The sequence below is a fragment of the Petromyzon marinus genome, chromosome 64 (assembly GCF_048934315.1).
Source record: "Petromyzon marinus isolate PM22_M1 ecotype Great Lakes invasive population chromosome 64, UKy_Petmar_22M1.pri1.0, whole genome shotgun sequence".
NCBI lineage: Eukaryota > Metazoa > Chordata > Hyperoartia > Petromyzontiformes > Petromyzontidae > Petromyzon > Petromyzon marinus.
In genome coordinates this window covers 4,357,366-4,375,464 of record NC_133730.1, presented here as the reverse complement: position 1 = coordinate 4,375,464, position 18,099 = coordinate 4,357,366, and the positions used below count along the sequence as shown (strand labels likewise).

The 18,099-nt window shown below is 46.1% G+C and overlaps 1 protein-coding gene across 4 annotated transcripts in view; it reads right to left on the bottom strand.

Moving 5' to 3' along the window:
• The window catches only part of PSMD1 (proteasome 26S subunit, non-ATPase 1), a 150,673-nt gene extending 136,799 nt beyond the window's left edge, over positions 1–13,874 (bottom strand). For all 4 annotated transcript variants that reach the window (XM_032977669.2, XM_076054094.1, XM_076054095.1 and 1 more), the window contains exons 1-10: positions 13,665–13,874; positions 11,971–12,014; positions 11,402–11,475; positions 10,605–10,774; positions 9,044–9,249; positions 7,588–7,731; positions 6,585–6,877; positions 4,874–4,937; positions 4,617–4,745; positions 3,176–3,264 (exon numbers count right to left, since the gene is read on the bottom strand). In XM_032977669.2, coding sequence (XP_032833560.1) covers positions 3,176–3,264; positions 4,617–4,745; positions 4,874–4,937; positions 6,585–6,877; positions 7,588–7,731; positions 9,044–9,249; positions 10,605–10,774; positions 11,402–11,475; positions 11,971–12,014; positions 13,665–13,683 — 1,232 coding nt within the window. In that variant the 5' untranslated portion in view covers positions 13,684–13,874. The remainder of the gene's footprint in view (positions 1–3,175; positions 3,265–4,616; positions 4,746–4,873; positions 4,938–6,584; positions 6,878–7,587; positions 7,732–9,043; positions 9,250–10,604; positions 10,775–11,401; positions 11,476–11,970; positions 12,015–13,664) is intronic.
• Positions 13,875–18,099: the final 4,225 nt, after the last annotated feature.

The window sequence follows — 18,099 nt, the reverse complement described above, 5'->3', positions numbered from 1 at the left end:
TTTCCGTACACAAGTTTTATTATTTTAACCAATGGCATGTTTTAGTAATGCAGCACAGATTTGATTGCATGTCTATTCAAATTATTGGCGAATTAACTTTCATTAAATTTCTAAATGCTCAAGTGTAAAACATAGTCAATGGATGTGATTAGGTCATCATGATACGTGTGTAAAATGAATTATGAACCAATGCAAGTCAATAAAGTAGAGAATTAAAATCACCTTCAGCTGCCAAAATAAAACAGCCACAACACAAAGATGAATAACAACAACGAGCAGGATGGAGTTATTTTTCTAAGCAGCAACTGTACAACGAAAAGCAACATACGGACAAACCCCTGAGAGAAGAGTTTTCAATCAGTGCATGTCACCTGCAATGTCATTGATCAAAAACAATGGGCAGTGACAAAAACTGAAAAATCGTGCAAATAATGCACGGAGAGAATACCGTGGCACACCTAGGACATTGCCGCTGACTCGCAGGTACAAAACACTCCACGATAACCCCGCTGACTCGCAGGTACAAAACACTCCATGATAACCCCGCTGACTCGCAGGTACAAAACACTCCACGGTAACCCCGCTGACTCGCAGGTACAAAACACTCCACGGTAACCCCGCTGACGCGCAGGTACAAAACACTCCACGATAACCCCGCTGACTCGCAGGTACAAAACACTCCACGGTAACCCCGCTGACTCGCAGGTACAAAACACTCCACGGTAACCCCGCTGACTCGCAGGTACAAAACACTCCACGGTAACCCCGCTGACTCGCAGGTACAAAACACTCCACGGTAACCCCGCTGACTCGCAGGTACAAAACACTCCACGGTAACCCCGCTGACTCGCAGGTACAAAACACTCCACGATAACCCCGCTGACTCGCAGGTACAAAACACTCCACGACAACCCCGCTGACTCGCAGGTACAAAACACTCCACGATAACCCCGCTGACTCGCAGGTACAAAACACTCCACGATAAACCCGCTGACTCGCAGGTACAAAACACTCCACGATAACCCCGCTGACTCGCAGGTACAAAACACTCCATGATAACCCCGCTGACTCGCAGGTACAAAACACTCCACGACAACCCCGCTGACTCGCAGGTACAAAACACTCCACGATAACCCCGCTGACTCGCAGGTACAAAACACTCCACGATAACCCCGCTGACTCGCAGGTACAAAACACTCCATGATAACCCCGCTGACTCGCAGGTACAAAACACTCCATGGTAACCCCGCTCACTCGCAGGTACAAAACACTTCATGATAACCCCGCTGACTCGCAGGTACAAAACACTCCACGATAACCCCGCTGACTCGCAGGTACAAAACACTCCATGATAACCCCGCTGACTCGCAGGTACAAAACACTCCATGGTAACCCCGCTGCTGCAAACGTGTGAGCAGGAAGAGGATGCTCTCTCTTGTGAAAATAGCGAGAGAGTGCCACGAGATCGCCGGGTCGCTTGAAACCAGCAGTGGAAATGGGTACACCACAGTCGTGTATGTATGCATGTTTAACTTTTTGCATCATACGTAGCCAACCGTGCCAATTGGAGGTGTGGGGGAAGGATAAAAAAACTAGTTTAAAAAAGCTGCTCTAAAAAAATTAGTTTTCAATCGAGATTTAAAAGTGCATAGCTCCAGTGGCTTCCTCGTATCAGAAGGAAGATCGTTCCAGATGGCCGCAGAAGCAAATCTGCATGCACTCGTTAAAGTGTGGATTACAACTCCCACCTCTGCCGAGAAACTGAAAAGCGTGCAAATAATGAGCATGGAGGGAATACCGCAGCACACCTCCTGGGACATTTCCGCGACTCGCTGGTGCAAAACACTGCATGATAACCCCACTGCTTCAAACGTCTGAGCAGGACCAGAACGCTCTCGCTTATGAAAATAGTAGGAGTGCCACGGGATCGCCCCGGGTCGCTTGAAACCCAAGAGGCCCTAAGGGAACACTGGGACTCGTGAGAATGAACACAGTGGAGAGCCCATTGGCAGAGCAGACAAGGGTAGCTTATTTTATAAGACAGATCTGAAACACTGTAGGACCAATACCTCGGCCATGGCTGATCACCGTTTTAATGCAATGGCTCACACGAAATGTATTTCTCTAAGACGAAGGTACTTTGCAAACACACTGGCTAACAACAATGAATCGTTCATTGAGGCCATCCATATATATAAGACAGACACAATTTCAACCGAGAAGATGGGTACAAACTTAGCAATCATTGGAAGGATGTTATCAACCAGTTTAAGTCATAACTGGCTGCGATGTTCCCTTCCTGCCACCTTCCGATGTCAATTTTTTTTTTTCCCGTGGCTTCGGCTCTCCGATTTCACATTAGCAGGATTAATTTCTCGCGCCAACGAGGCCACCTACGGACGCCGACCTCTGCGTCGCGGTGGCTCTGCGATCTTACATTAACATGCGAATCTCTCACATTAACATCACTAGCCCTGCCCACTTCGTTTATGACCCTAGGACTACACCCTATAAAAACAGTCTGCATTGAGCAGCTTTCCTCCTCTTTCCTCCTGATGACGATCGCTCGTGTTGTGATCGAAACGTCGTAGTTTTTTGTTATTTTCTTTGAACCATCTACGTGACTTTCCCGAAAGACTCAAATAATATGAATATAAAATCAGTTTAACACGTAGGCTTTCGCGACCAATATTAATCATAATAAAGGTTTTTGGGTTAGATCGCGTTATTTGTAAATGTGTCGTAACCCTCCACCACCCGACACGGCCAAACGGTAAAAAAATGTGTCACGTTTACAAAGGACAAATAGTTCACTACTTTAGTGACACATTTTTTACTGTTTGGCCGTGTCGGGTGGTGGAGGGTTACGACACATTTATAAATAACGCGATCTAACCCAAAAACCTTTATTATGGATGAATATAAAATGCCAGTTCCAGTTCAGTAATTGAGTTGCAGTGCACCGCGAGAGATCCAAATTAATTATTTCCCAATGACATTACACACGTGACGGTACCATTGGGTTAAAAATGGGAAAAAGACTTTAGAATTAACGAGAGCTGTCCGGGGCAGCTTTCAAGCGGTCAGGGAAATGAGCTGGCAGGGTTGAGACGATGAGCCTCCACCACCGAGATGCTAATCCAGGTTGCTCGTCGAGTGCAGCAGCTGTAAATACCTGAGGAACTGATCACTGGTCGTGCCGCAGTGCATGAAGGAGTTGGCGATGACGGTAGCGGTGTGACACACAGAGTTCCTCACTGCGTCCTGCGGGGGGGGGGGGGAGAGACACGCACGCCGAGGCGTAAACCGAGAGTCTAATTGCACCGCTAACGGGCTGGCGTGCTCTCGCCACCCTCTAATGTTACATCGCAGCACTCAATCACCAGGCTGGACACCTGCAATTTATAACAGCTCTGCGCCAACAAACAAACAAAAAAAGCATGAGAAAACGGATGGTTCGAACGCGTCCGCGCGAATGGCCATCGGTCACCGGACATTATCTACAGCAATCAATACACGCATTTTTGATAGTTGGATCACTTTCGTAAGAATAGAGGATGCTGCGCTGATGTAATGGTTAGCACACTTGCAATATCGAGGTCACGAGTTTAATGTGTCCTCCCGGGTCAACATTTGAAACAATGGGTGCACATTTTCTTAAACCCCCCCCCCCACCACCACCATGTCCACCCAGCAGTTGAAATTGGTAAACCATACTTGCATATGTTGAACGTCTTTCGCACTGTACGTAGAAAGCCGCGCTTATCGGAGGTGCGGAGGAAGGACAAACTAAACACAAAAGCGGCTCTAAAGAAACGAGTTATCAATCTAGGTGAGTGTGCATAGGTCCAGTGGCTTCCTAATATCGAAAGAGCGTTCCAGATGGCCGCAGAAGCGCATCTGAAAGCGCGCAATAATGTGTCGATAACTACCACCTTCTCCCACCTCTCCTGAGATGTCGGGCTATCGTAGGGAAAGGAGGCCTTGTACACTCTAAGAGGGGTCTCTACAAATCCCACTCCAGTGGGGGTCCGTGAGCCAGGAGTAGCACAAGCAGGTGGCACCTTTACCAGTACCATTCAATCCACTTGCACTCGATGACAACCAGTTTTGTATATTTAAACAATTATAATTAGTTACAAGAGGAGAGCATCGTTGCTCATCATTATCACCATTTGTTTTTCGTTGATTTTTTTTGCTAAATTAATATTTTCTGACAGTGAGACGGGAAAACAAAGAGAGTGCACGTGCTCTCCGTGAATCGACAACGCAAGTGCCAAAACAATGTTCTTGAGACTGATGAGTTTGGGGCTATTCGGAAGCCCAACCTCACCTTTTTAATCACAGTCTTAATTAGGCAAGTTCACCGAGGGAGCATCACACAAGATTATGGTAATTATGGCTGGTGCACGATTACTTAACATGCTTTAATTGTTCAATTTTAAATTTGAACGTGGTGTACGGAGAGGTCATTCTCCTGAGCCAAGTGTGGTTTTTATTCATGTCAGGAAAATGTACATCGTTGTAACCAACCATATAAAAATTGAGGGATATCTCCCCAAGATGCTTCCCAGCGAAAGCCTTGCCTACAACTTACACGATGCGTTGCTGCTCACCTTTGTGTTTTTTAGGATCATCAGATCCGTGTTGTTATTTCGTATCAGGAACTGGAGGTTCAGTTCTATGGACAGTTCTCCGCTCAGGATGGAAATCATCTTCTTCGTTCGCTCCACCTGTTCCGACGACTGTCGAGAAAACAGACAGCACATCAAACGCATTTATTGGTTTATACAGTAGTAACGACACACACACACACACACTCGGTGCGTAATGATACATTTTCCTTGGCATGTGCTTATACAGGGTGACGTACCAATTCTGATTGTTTTGGAGGAGTCGGCGTCGTGGGTGGCTTTTCATCCGTTTCCATGGCCTCTCTGGAAGCAATTAAAACAACATTGCAATTACAAACTCCAGTCAATATTTGCAGCTGTCTTGGACCATTACTTCCTGCAATCAGCAATGTACAGAGCCGTTCATTATCAACTCGACGGTTATTTAAAGAGTCTTTTCTCTGCAATGGGCTACAGTGACCCCTACAGGCGAGTTTTAAAAATTACAACTGCTAACACCCGAAGAGCAAAATAAATACAGGGACTCCCCTCTACTTACGAAGTCGACTTTGGGCCTTTCAGAAATACAAACAAACCTGGTCCGTATGTCCAGTTGCCTGTTCGGACCGAGAGTCGTAAGTTCAACCGCCGCGCAATAGATGGCAGTGGTGGCATCTACATCTGCAGATTATACCACTTTTAAAGCCATTTTCCCGTGTTTAGTGTACATGCCGGACGTGTTTGGGTTAGACAGGAGTAAAGTTGCACTTACGAACAAATCGACTTTCGAACAGACCTCTGGAACCTAACTAGTTCGTAAGAAGAGGAGTCCCTGTACAACCCAGCACAATTTCACTCTGAGCGCATTAATGTCACTGCATGATAAAATTAACAATGAGAAATACACCACTTCCATCCCAACTATATTCAGAAGTCTGCTATTGATGAAAGGAAGCTCATTAGTGTGACAGTCAATACTTCTGAGAAATGCAGCATGTTGTCTATAAAATGAAATGTTTTACTTCTTTATTGCATATTCAGATTGGTCACTGGTCAGTTAAGAGATGTGATAATTATCCCCCGATGCAAACCCAACTCACATTGAAACGCATATCTTCCGGGAAGAAATAACCCATGGCTTGTGCTATTAATAATAATCAAGGATTCCCAGTTGTGATGCTGCAGATCAATTGTTGTGCCACCCCATCTCTTGCTGGATAATATCAAGACAAAACCAGCGCATGCCGTTATTCGCTTTTAGTATTGAATCGAAGACCACTGAGCGTCTGTGTTAGGGTGCCCTTTGCCGTTAATCCTGAAGCCAACAGCACTCAACAAAAAGCCAAAAAACGTTATTATTTGAGAAACAGATAAGATGACATTTAAGCAATTAAGTAACGTAAATTATCCTACGTTTTCATTGCTGTATGCAAATTCAATTCGTCACCCAATTTATCTGTGAATCTTTGGAGATACACAACAATTAACATCTTCGATTTAAAGCTTTCGTGACTGCAAGGATTCATCTTCTTTGGTTCTTTCGGTAAAGTCACGTAGAATGAGAATAAAATAATAAAATAAACCAATAAAATTCTCACGACGTTTCGGCCACAACACAAGCGGCCTTCTTCAGGTGAAGGAACAAAAAACTGTCGGGACGACAGAGCTCCAATGGAGTTTTTTTGTTCCTTCACCTGAGGGAGGCCGCTTGTGTTGTGGCCGAAACGTCGTGAGAATTTTACCGTTTTATTTTATTATTTTATTCTCATTCTACGTTACTTTACTGAAAGAACCAAAGAAAATAAACATCTTCGTCAATATGAACCAACATCAATAAACTCCTGGATGAAAGCCTCCCCAAGCCATTGGAACCACTGACAGAAAAACTTCTACAGATCCACCTGGCGGCTAAGAGACTCGACATGCAATACCGGGACGGCGTAACAACATGAGTTTGTTCACCATACGTACATTTCCCCCTCCGTGGAGGCGCCTGCGCTGCTGGTGCCGTTGCCGGAGGCTGTGGTGGTGGCGTCGGCAGCGGTGGCGGCGGGGACGGTGCCCGCGTTGCTTGAGCCCGGCGTGGTCGCGAGCAGCGTGGGTCCCAGGGCTCGCAGGTTCTGCGCAATGGCCGTCAGGAACTGCTGACTGGCGCTCTCGTAGAGGTCGAAGCAGATCTGGTAAGCCATGAGCACGTTGTCCTCCTTCACCATCTTGTCGAGGATGTCGCTCACCGCCTGCGGGTCGTCCAGGAAGATGAGGCACTGCGCACGGGGAGGGGAGCGGGGAAGAACGAGAAAGAAGAATGTAACGTTGGTTTGGAATGGCAAGTTTTATAAAATAAACATTTTTTTACAGGGTAAAGCCCACTTGAGCTGTGTAGCTCTTTTTCAGAAGCGACCTGGCTATCACAGATAATAGCGAAGTGGCTGATCATGTAGAAATTTATAACATCTAAATACTCTAAAAGCACATTGATTTAAAAAGTGGAGGGAGAAACCAGAGGACCCGGATTAAAATCCACACAACCACGAGGAGAACATGAAAACGCCAAATATATAGCAGGCTAAATTTTGATTTAAAGCATCTTGACTGCAGGGATTCATATTCTTGGTTCTTTCGGTAAAGTCACATAGAAGGGAAACAATAAAATAATAATAAAAATTCTCACGACATTTCGACTGCAACACAAGCAATCATCATCAGGTGTGAAAACCACAGCAAGAAAAATCTAAAACAGTAAAAAAAAAGTCCACTCCATTGGTGCAGCTAAGATGCTTGCAATGACTGACAGAAACATATTGTTTGCAGGCCCATTTCTAAGCAGCAGGCCTCATTTGTCCACGGGACCCTATATATAGGGGATCCTATATATAGGTATATATAGGTAACGTAGCGTTTTCCACTCCTGTCGTAAACATTCGGAGAAGGCGTCGATACCATACGCTCCCAAACGGCCCTCCCTCTCTCTCACCTGGCAGACGTTGATAAAGTCGGGCTGCTCAAGGTTCATGTAGAGCTTGACCAGGACCCTGAGCACCTCGTTTCTGAACTGTTTGTTCTGGATGAGCGACATGCAGATCTTGACGCTGTACGACAGCATGCCGGCAACGTCGGTCTGCGGGGAACAACAGTAACACACGCGTCACCATAGGCACAACTGCTCATCCATTCATCTGCAACTAGTCATTTCTTTAGAACAGCTTTCACATTTTTAGTTTGTTGTCCTTCCCCCCGCAATCTCTGATCAGCACGGTTGGCTATGTACGGTGCTAAAGAAGTTCAACAAGGAAAAATACAATCAGCGCTCCAGGTAAGTCATGCTGCCAAAGTCCTGGAAGCCTCAGCCGGGATACATGGTGAGCTGCAAGACCCTCAATCGCTCTCAGCCCCACCCATTTTTGCATAGCCACACCCACTCAATGACTAGCCCCACTCAGACACTGCCCTTGGCTCTGTGATATTGGCCACACCTACCGCTCAGTGGCTACACCTTATTTTTTTTCCACCCACTCCAGCCCATTGCCCATATCTTAAGTTGAGCGTAATATGGGAAATGTTAAACCAGGACAAAACAATGCAAAAAGCCGGCATGACAATATTATGTGGGTCTATGTTGTGGGCAGCAGAAGACAGTGAAGCACAATCCATTGTTGTACTGTACTGCTATGCTTCCGTACCTCCGATTAGCATGGTTGGCAGCGTAATGTGGGAAAGAAGTTCAACAAATATAAATATCAATGCCCAACTCCTTAACGAACTGGCATTGACCAGCTTACTGAAGTGCAGTTAAATAAGCCCCACAACCCAGAGGCGTGTATTGACAAAAGGCACCTATGTACATGCAGAACGTGCAGATACCATTGATTATGATGTCTAGGACCTCAAATTAGTTCAAAGGGTGGTCACATGGTCGTGCCATAAACCTCAGTGCACATTTTGATTTAAAGCTTTCGTGACTGCAGGGCTTCATATTGTTGGTTCTTTCGGTAAAGTCAGTGTACATGTTATGTATATCGTTTATTGTCAAATTTGAATCACAGTTCCTATGATCTGTTACATTGTTATCATAGCTTTATTTTGGTGATTTCGAAAACGTATGGTTTAGCCACTTCGTTTATTTAAGTACCAAGTTAGCCTGAAATCTCTAATCAAAATTGTCTTGCGGTTGTTTTTGTTTGACTTACATCCCACTGGGATTTTTGCACACAGCGTTGATATACGGTGTTTTTTTCTGGAAGACTTTGCTGTGTTTTCCTGGATTTTTCTGTTGCGCGTAGTCACTTTAAGATGTTCTTTGTTAATGTTTTTGTTTGTTGCGGCTGCACCCGAGTCAAGAGCCGCATGGCTCACAGGGCTATTCCAAACAAATTAAACTGGAACTGAAAACTAAACAAGGAGGCACCGGGACAGAATATAAAAAAACGCACGGCCTGCAAAATGGCCCTCTCGAAGATGTCCAGGCGGCGGGTTTCCAGGGCGATGCCGATGGCCTGCTTGTACTTGTGGTCGTCGAAGCAACGTTGGAACATCTTGTCCACTATGCCCTCGAGACGCGGGTCAATGGGACGACCGTCGCCCTCGGGAAGATCCGCATTCTCCACGCGAAGCTTCGTGTAGTGGTCGATGCACTTTGCTGTCGAGCACAGAAGGAAAACAAATTCATGAACAAAAAATAAAAAAACTTAAAGAGGACCTTTCAATTAGTGTTTTTTCCCAGAAGAACAAGAACAGCCATTCGCCACGAAGTGACATTAATGTCACCACAGCGCTTGTGCCAGGCCAGGTGTACTTTAAGGCCACGTGAAGTGTCGAACGCCTGCTGGCAGGAGGTCACGGGACAGACTCAGGTGCCATGGGTTGACTGACTGAGATGACTGACCGATGCACCATCTGTGCCCCATACTATCCCCAAACATACATGCATATAAACATGTGTTATTTTTTTTTATTGGCCAAACATCCTTAAGCCAGTCCCTGGAGAAAAAAAAAGATTGGAGACTCAGTAAAGCTTATGACTTAAGCAATCAGCATTATTAGCATAAAAAAGATCATTAATCTCAATGGATTGTCATCCATTTAAATTAAGTATATTAGTCAACAAAGCAATCGACTAATATATAAGGGCTGCAACACCCAGAGCTCTTCAGAAATTTCTTACCATTTCCCCCCAATTTTATCCTGATTGTGCTATTGGCGTCATGTCATAAGAGAATGTTTCCATTGTGCTCCCCCACCGTGCGACACCTTCATGTAAGGAAAAGCAAATATCCCACAAGCTATCTCTCTGTTCCATATCACTTGAGTTGGAATTTTGTCAAATTAGGTTGCAGAAGTGAATTGGGTTTTTTTTTTGACTGGGCTGAGAACATTAACTCACTGCACTTCAGAAACAGGTTTAATCAGTCGGCTGAAAACTGGATTTGAACATAGCATCGCAGCAGTGCCAGCTCAGCACTCTGACAAGGTACCAAACATGTCAGAGGAGTCAATATTTTTGACTGAAATACCCACCTCTCTCTTATACCTCCGTTATCTCCCCATACATATTGTTTCAACTAAAACGGAACTATTTTTTTTCCCAGGTAAGGCCCACTGAGCTGTACGGCTCTTTTTCAGAAGCGACCTGACCACAAATGATAGCTCATCGAAGTGGTTTATCACGTGGAAATTAATAGCAGCCAAATACTCCAAATGCATGTTTCTAAATGTGGAGGGAAAAACCAGATGATCCGGAACAAATCCACCCAACCACAAGACATGCAAAGTCCAAATATAAAGGTGTCAGGGTTGGGATCAAACCCACGACCTCCTGTATACTAGCTGAGGTAGTTAACATCTCGCCCCCAAGGCGCCCAACAATTTCTGCACATTATAGTTGTATAGAAGTTGATCAAATTCAAGCCTGTGCAGAACCAACACCGAATCTTGGGAATAAAAATCCAGGCACCACATCCTCTCATCCTTCTGCGCTCTGCGATCCGCACTCACCGATGGTCGTCTCGACATACTCGGAGGTGTCGTTGACGTTGAAGAGGTCCCCGGCGCCGAGCGCGTAGTTCAGGGACTCCTCGAAGGCGCCCAGGTGGTAGAACACCTTGGAGGCAACCAGAGCAGCAAAGTGGCGGCTGGGAAAGTTCTCGTCCTCGTACAGCACCTCGCTGTGGCAGAACAGTTGTCGCGACACAATGAGTCATTTGTGAAAAATAAGAATAGGTTTTACAATTTCTGGCAATAAAAAAAGATGTTCAAACACCAAATAGAAACCTGTTGCAAGGCATGAAGTAACTGCATTAACCACACGTACTTGTGGTGAACATGCAAACAAACATGCTCTGATAATATATTAAGTCTTTGAAATTGATTGTCCTACACCAGAGACGGCCTTATTTATGGCCTAGTCTCACCATTGTCAGACTATAGAATGCTAAAGGGAGAGTAGTACAAAGACAATGCACGTAACAGAGCATTTATAGCTTGGGGATGAAGATTTCCCAAGTGGCGTATATCAACCAGGCTTTACTTGTAAAATTATGCCAATATTTTGCTTTAGTCCTATTTCTACTATCACATTATCAACAACTGGATTAAGGCCGCACAAAAGCCACCATCTCTCATGGTCTTGCGATGCAAAAAGCCAACTAGATCCTTCACACGAGTTATCCATGTATCATGAATGGAACACACATCCAAAATCCTACAATATGCATGACCTATATCTACAGATTAACAAAAGTGTTGAAACAAAGAAATAAAACAATCTGCTCTTTTTTAATGTGCTTACTTACATTTTATCCACATACTCGGAGATTTCCGCCCAAAAGTCATCAACAAGTGTGTTCAACTTTTGCAGCGCAAACTCCTGCAAGGCAATGAATGAAAGCAGTGAATGCATTAATGACAGAGGCAATGTTATTTTTAACAAAACAGTGTCAAAACCACTATTCAAACCAACTTTAGAGAAGTTGACCCGATTTGTTTATAATCTAGACAAAACCACACGCAACAATATAAAAGTCTGTTTTTATTCCAAATGTGAAGAATTAAGCTCCTGTTCCCAACAGTATGGTGGCACATCAACATTATGCAACCTAGGTATGGGATTTCAGTGTTCAGCACATTCTACGTACCGCACCATGAATTTCTACGAGATTAAATATCATTTTAACGAGTTGCATGACCTTGTGTATGCTAATAATTGTTTTGAGAACAGTTGCTGCGAAAATTTTATCAGGATAACATTTGGACACCCGTGTTCAACATTTAAATTTGTTGTTAAACTGTAACTGCAATGCATTTTGGAATGCGTTGAAAATGCAAGTGGTGAGCAAAAAAAAATGTTTCCGTTCAGACATACCTTTAGCTGAGGCTCATCTTCATCCAGCAAAGATATTACTCCAGCTTCAGGGCACGAAAAGATAATGAAAAAAAACACACATTATTGACATTACAGCAAAGTTAAGCACACACAATAAATACACAAAGAAAATGTTCCAAGGACAGAAAAAAGCAGACAATGAAAATGCAGCCCTCAATGTGTGCATCTTTAAAGCTTATTATTTTAACTATGGCGAGAATGTAAATGATCTAATGTTGAGCAAAAAGTTGAAAATGGCACGAGCATTAGTTACAGGTGTGAGCGTTTACTATGTTGCGATAATACACGAACAGAGGTAGATACAAGCACCTTTGGTCTAAAATGACACTCATGTGGCTGACGTATTTTTGACAAGCCTAAAGGTATGCTAATGTATTCTTGGATGTGAGGTGATTTGAAGTAGATCTTTGTTCATGTGACTACAAGATCCACTGAGAGTTCTAAATTGACCGCTGTCATGATGCCAATAAGGCTATTTGTAATATGGGACACAAACTTTAAAATTTGACCCGTGCTTGGTACAACGCTGGATGGAATTCAAGTGGCAAATAAACTGGAGTTGGTTATGAAATGTGGCAATTAATTCAGTGGCACTGAAAATGTTTCAATGCATAACAATGCTTCAAAATAACAGATTTTCAAAAAGTGTGTCCTCACATCCTACTTGTTTACAAATCACCAGTCACGTGGAGAAGATAAGCAATGAAACAAATACACTATCATGAGTTGAATGTGACAATTGGAGGTCATGGTCGGTGATAAAATTGAGACTCGGGACTCTTTAATTACCACTCCTTTGATGGCCACATCATGGATTGTCAGTCCTCCACCATTCTCACTTGACCTCATTTATAGCCCGATGACAATTCATATGTTCAAAACTAGACGACAGATCCGCATATGGTACAATTCGTGCATAATAATTAATGTTACATTATTGGTCCTAAGAACATCAATAAAAAAACCTACTGACGGGGACCCTTAGGATGACACAGGCGAAACTCAGAAAGTTGAAAATGATTCAAAGCTGGCACGCTCAAATTCTGCTCGAAAACATTTATTCACCAAGCCATAATAGGTTGGATAACTAACATTGCATTTCACGATACGCTCATGTGCTACGAGAGACTCCTGTTATCCTTTATTTAATACACAATCCAGCACAATAACGCAGAGTTATTATGAACGACGTCCACGTTTTTCGCTCAACTATGTTTGTGGGGGGCTCTTTCCTGCTATAACATTGAGAAAACACGACTCGCATTAACGTCACCACACGTTAAGTATTGTAGATATTAATGGTCACTTGTTAAATGTTGCACAAGTTCAACAACAAACACGACGAACGTTACACGCGTTACAATTTTAGCCATGTTAAACTTTAACACATGTTCATTCATTGTTACAAGTGTCAACTGTTAACACTTAAAAGACACTGATTTAAAATACACAGCTTTACACACGCTTGCAGCTGACTTTTCCAATCCCAAACATTAACCATTAGACATGTCAAGTGTCGCACATATTAAACAAGTTAGCCCTTAATGTCAAGACAAGTTAATTCAAAATTCACTAAAACAAATAAAAAAAATATTATAAAGTCACCGGCTGAGGCCTAGCGCAGGCCCTGCCCCGTGACTCAACACTTCCCGTGCGCCTCGCTTGTCGCTCACCTGCCGACGTGAGGTTCATCTCTGCGTTCTCCTCGCGTCCTCGGGAGAGACGACGAAGTTAAACTAAGAGTGACGATGCGGAGATGAGCGAACGAAATAATCGAAGACTCAAGGTGCCGATGATTGACCGCGGTCCGTCGCCAGCACACAGACACCGCGAACTCACGCCACGCTCCACAAGGGGCGTCACGTGGTCACTCTCACGTGACGCGGCGGGTGGCTGTAGGGGGGGGGGGGCTTATGTGTTCGCGTATGCGCATTTGCTGTACGTGAAAAAGGCGGGAACGTAAAATCCGAGGACTTACCCCCCATTCCCCCCTCCCCCATCGCCCCCCCTCCCCCAAGCCCTGCCCAAGCCCCCCTACCCCCCTCCTCGACCCCCCTCCCCCAAGCCCCCCCCCCCACATCCCCCCGACCCGCCTCCCCCCCATCCCTCTCCCCTACCCCCCTCCCCCAAGCCCCCCCATCCCCTCTACCCCCTCCCCCAAGCCCCCCATCCCCTCTACCCCCAAGCCCCCCCATCCCCTCTACCCCCCTCCCCCAAGCCCCCCCATCCCCTCTACCCCCCTCCCCCAAGCCCCCCCATCCCCTCTACCCCCCTCCCCCAAGCCCCCCCATCCCCTCTACCCCCAAGCCCCCCCATCCCCTCTACCCCCCTCCCCCAAGCCCCCCCATCCCCTCTACCCCCAAGCTCCCCCATCCCCTCTACCCCCCTCCCCCAAGCCCCCCCATCCCCTCTACCCCCCTCCCCCAAGCCCCCCCATCCCCTCTACCCCCCTCCCCCAAGCCCCCCCATCCCTTCTACCCCCCTCCCCAAGCCCCCCCATCCCCTCTACCCCCAAGCCCCCCCATCCCCTCTACCCCCCTCCCCCAAGCCCCCCCATCCCCTCTACCCCCTCCCCCAAGCCCCCCATCCCCTCTACCCCCAAGCCCCCCCATCCCCTCTACCCCCCTCCCCCAAGCCCCCCCATCCCCTCTACCCCCCTCCCCCAAGCCCCCCCATCCCCTCTACCCCCCTCCCCCAAGCCCCCCCATCCCCTCTACCCCCAAGCCCCCCCATCCCCTCTACCCCCCTCCCCCAAGCCCCCCCATCCCCTCTACCCCCAAGCTCCCCCATCCCCTCTACCCCCCTCCCCCAAGCCCCCCCATCCCCTCTACCCCCCTCCCCCAAGCCCCCCCATCCCCTCTACCCCCCTCCCCCAAGCCCCCCCATCCCTTCTACCCCCCTCCCCCAAGCCCCCCTATCCCCTCTACCCCCAAGCCCCCCCATCCCCTCTACCCCCCTCCCCCAAGCCCCCCCATCCCCTCTACCCCCAAGCTCCCCCATCCCCTCTACCCCCTCCCCCAAGCCCCCCCCCCATCCCCCCACCCCCCATAATGATTTTACCTAACCGAGAATCGGAATCAGTATTTATACTGCAGGAGTAATCTGATGAGCTGTAAAGCTCTTTTTTTTCACAGATGTCCAGTAGGGGCACGGAGTAAGAACGTTACAACGACACACAATATTTAAAAAAAAAAACCGTTATAAGTGCAAACTTTAGGAAAGGTAAGCAAATCGAACTATATATTTTACTATTTTAATTTCACCAGCTCAGGCCCCACTGAGCTACGGATCTCTTTCTCAGAAGCGACCTGGCCACAAATGACAGCTCAACGAAGTGGGCTTGTCATCATCGTGACATTTATAGCAGCCAATTATTCTAAACGCGTGATGTTAATTCTAAATGTGGAGGGAAAAACCGAAGGACGCGGAGAAAATTCCACGCTACCACTGGGAGAGAGACACGCCAACTCCAAATAAACAGCAGCAGGCGTCAGGGTTGGGATCGAACCCACGACCACCTGTACACCAGGCGAGGTAGTTAACATCTCCTAGCCACCGTGATGATGATGAGAGAGAGAGACACGCAGACTCCAAATATACAGCAGCAGGCGTCAGGGTCGAGTTCGAACCCACGACCTCCTGTACACCAGACGAGGTAGTCAACATCTACCACGACCTCCTGTACACCAGGCGAGGTAGTTAACATCTCCTAGCCACCGTGATGATGATGAGAGAGAGAGACACGCAGACTCCAAATATACAGCAGCAGGCGTCAAGGTCCAGGGATCGAACCGACGACCTCCTGTACACCAGGCGAGGGAGTTAACATCTCCTAGCCAGTTTAACACGTAAGCTTTCGCGACCAATATCATACATAATATAGGTGTTTTTGGGTTAGATCTCGTAAATATAAATGCGTCGTTAAATTCGCCACCACCTGACACGCAACATTTACAATCTGAGTACGATGATGATGTTAGTTGGCTGTCCGCATGATGATGCTAGTTGTAATTACTAGCGAAACGTCGTACTCAGATTGTAAATGTTGTGTCGGGTGGTTGCGGGTTTAACGACACAATTCTCTTTACGCGATCAAACCCCAAAAAAATATTTTATGGATCTCCTAGCCACCCTGGTGTTAGGGTTGGGATCGAATCCACGACCTCCTGTATACCAGAAGAGGTAGTTAACATTGGGCCACCGTGATGCTGCAGTGGTGCACGAGCACCATTAATTTATTTATTTTTAAACTTCAACGCGTTCGTCAATAACATTGGCCTTAAAATATATAATAGGCGATGTTTCGGGTAATGGCCCTTCTTCATAGCACCATAGCCACCTCGCACCATGATGCTTGTGAGTTAAGTCCTGAAAATATTTTCTGATGACCAGTTGTTTTTTTTGTGTTCTAGGCATATAAATTGCTACGTCATAATGTAATGGATAACGCTTCAGGCTTTGTCTGCGACTTCAGAGCCACTATTAGAACTCCAGTTTTTATTGAAATATATATTTTTTGTGATGCCGTGTTGGCAGTTGACGCACAAGCACAAACAACAACAAAGATTAACACGTTCCTCGATAGCGCGAATACTACTCGAACGAGAGTTATCTTTTTAGAATAAGGGCCATTGTCCAAACCGTTACCTATCATTCGGCCATGGGCCAAGACCACATATTAAACTTGTTGGCACCACCTGAGATGACACCGCTTGGAATGTACCAGCACCCTTAAACCGCCTAATCCAAGTTGACTAGCCATACTCTTTGTTTTTTTCGGTAAAGTCACGTACAGTGAGGGAAAAAAGTATTTGATCCCCTGCTGATTCTGTACGTTTGCCCACTGACAAATAAATGATACGTCTATAATTTTAATGGTAGGTTTATTTTAACAGTTAGAGAGAATAACAACAACAAAAATCCAGAAAAACGCATGTCAAAAATGATATAAAATGATTTGCATTTTAACGAGGGAAATAAGTATTTGACCCCCTCTCAATCAGAAAGATTTCTGGCTCCCAGGTGTCTTTTATACAGGTAACGAGCTGAGATTAGGAGCACACTCTTAAAGGGAGTGCTCCTAATCTCAGCTTGTTACCTGTATAAAGACACCTGTCCACAGAAGCAATCAATCAATCAGATTTCAAACTCTCCACCATGGCCAAGACCAAAGAGCTCTCCAAGGATGTCAGGGACAAGATTGTAGACCTACACAAGGCTGGAATGGGCTACAAGACCATTGCCAAGCAGCTTGGTGAGAAGGTGACAACAGTTGGTGCGATTATTCGCAAATGGAAGAAACACAAAAGAACTGTAAATCTCCCTCGGCCTGAGGCTCCATGCAAGATCTCACCTCGTGGAGTTGCAATGATCATGAGAACGGTGAGGAATCAGCCCAGAACTACACGGGAGGATCTGGTCAATGAACTCAAGGCAGCTGGGACCATATTCACCAAGAAAACAATTGGTAACACACTACGCCGTGAAGGACTGAAATCCTGCAGCACCCGCAAGGTCCCCCTGCTCAAGAAAGCACTTATACATGCCCATCTGAAGTTTGCCAATGAACATCTGAATGGTTCAGAGGACAACTAGGTGAAAGTGTTGTGGTCAGATGAGACCAAAATGAAGCTCTTTGGCATCAACTCAACTCGCCGTGTTTGGAGGAGGAGGAATGCTGCCTATGACCCCAAGAACACCATCCCCACCGTCAAACATGGAGGTGAGAACATTATGCTTTGAGGGTGTTTTTCTGCTAAGGGGACAGGACAACTTCACCGCATCAAAGGGACGATGGACGGGGCCATGTACCGTCAAATCTTGGATGAGAACCTCCTTCCCTCAGCCAGGGGCATTGAAAATGGGTCGTGGATGGGTATTCCAGCATGACAATGACCCAAAACACACGGCCAAGGCAACAAAGGAGTGGCTCAAGAAGAAGCACATTAAGGTCCTGGAGTGGCCTAGCCAGTCTCCAGACCTTAATCCCATAGAAAATCTATGGAAGGAGCTGAAGGTTCGAGTTGCCAAACGTCAGCCTCGAAACCTTAATGGCTTGGAGAAGATCTGCAAAGAGGAGTGGGACAAAATCCCTCCTGAGATGTATGC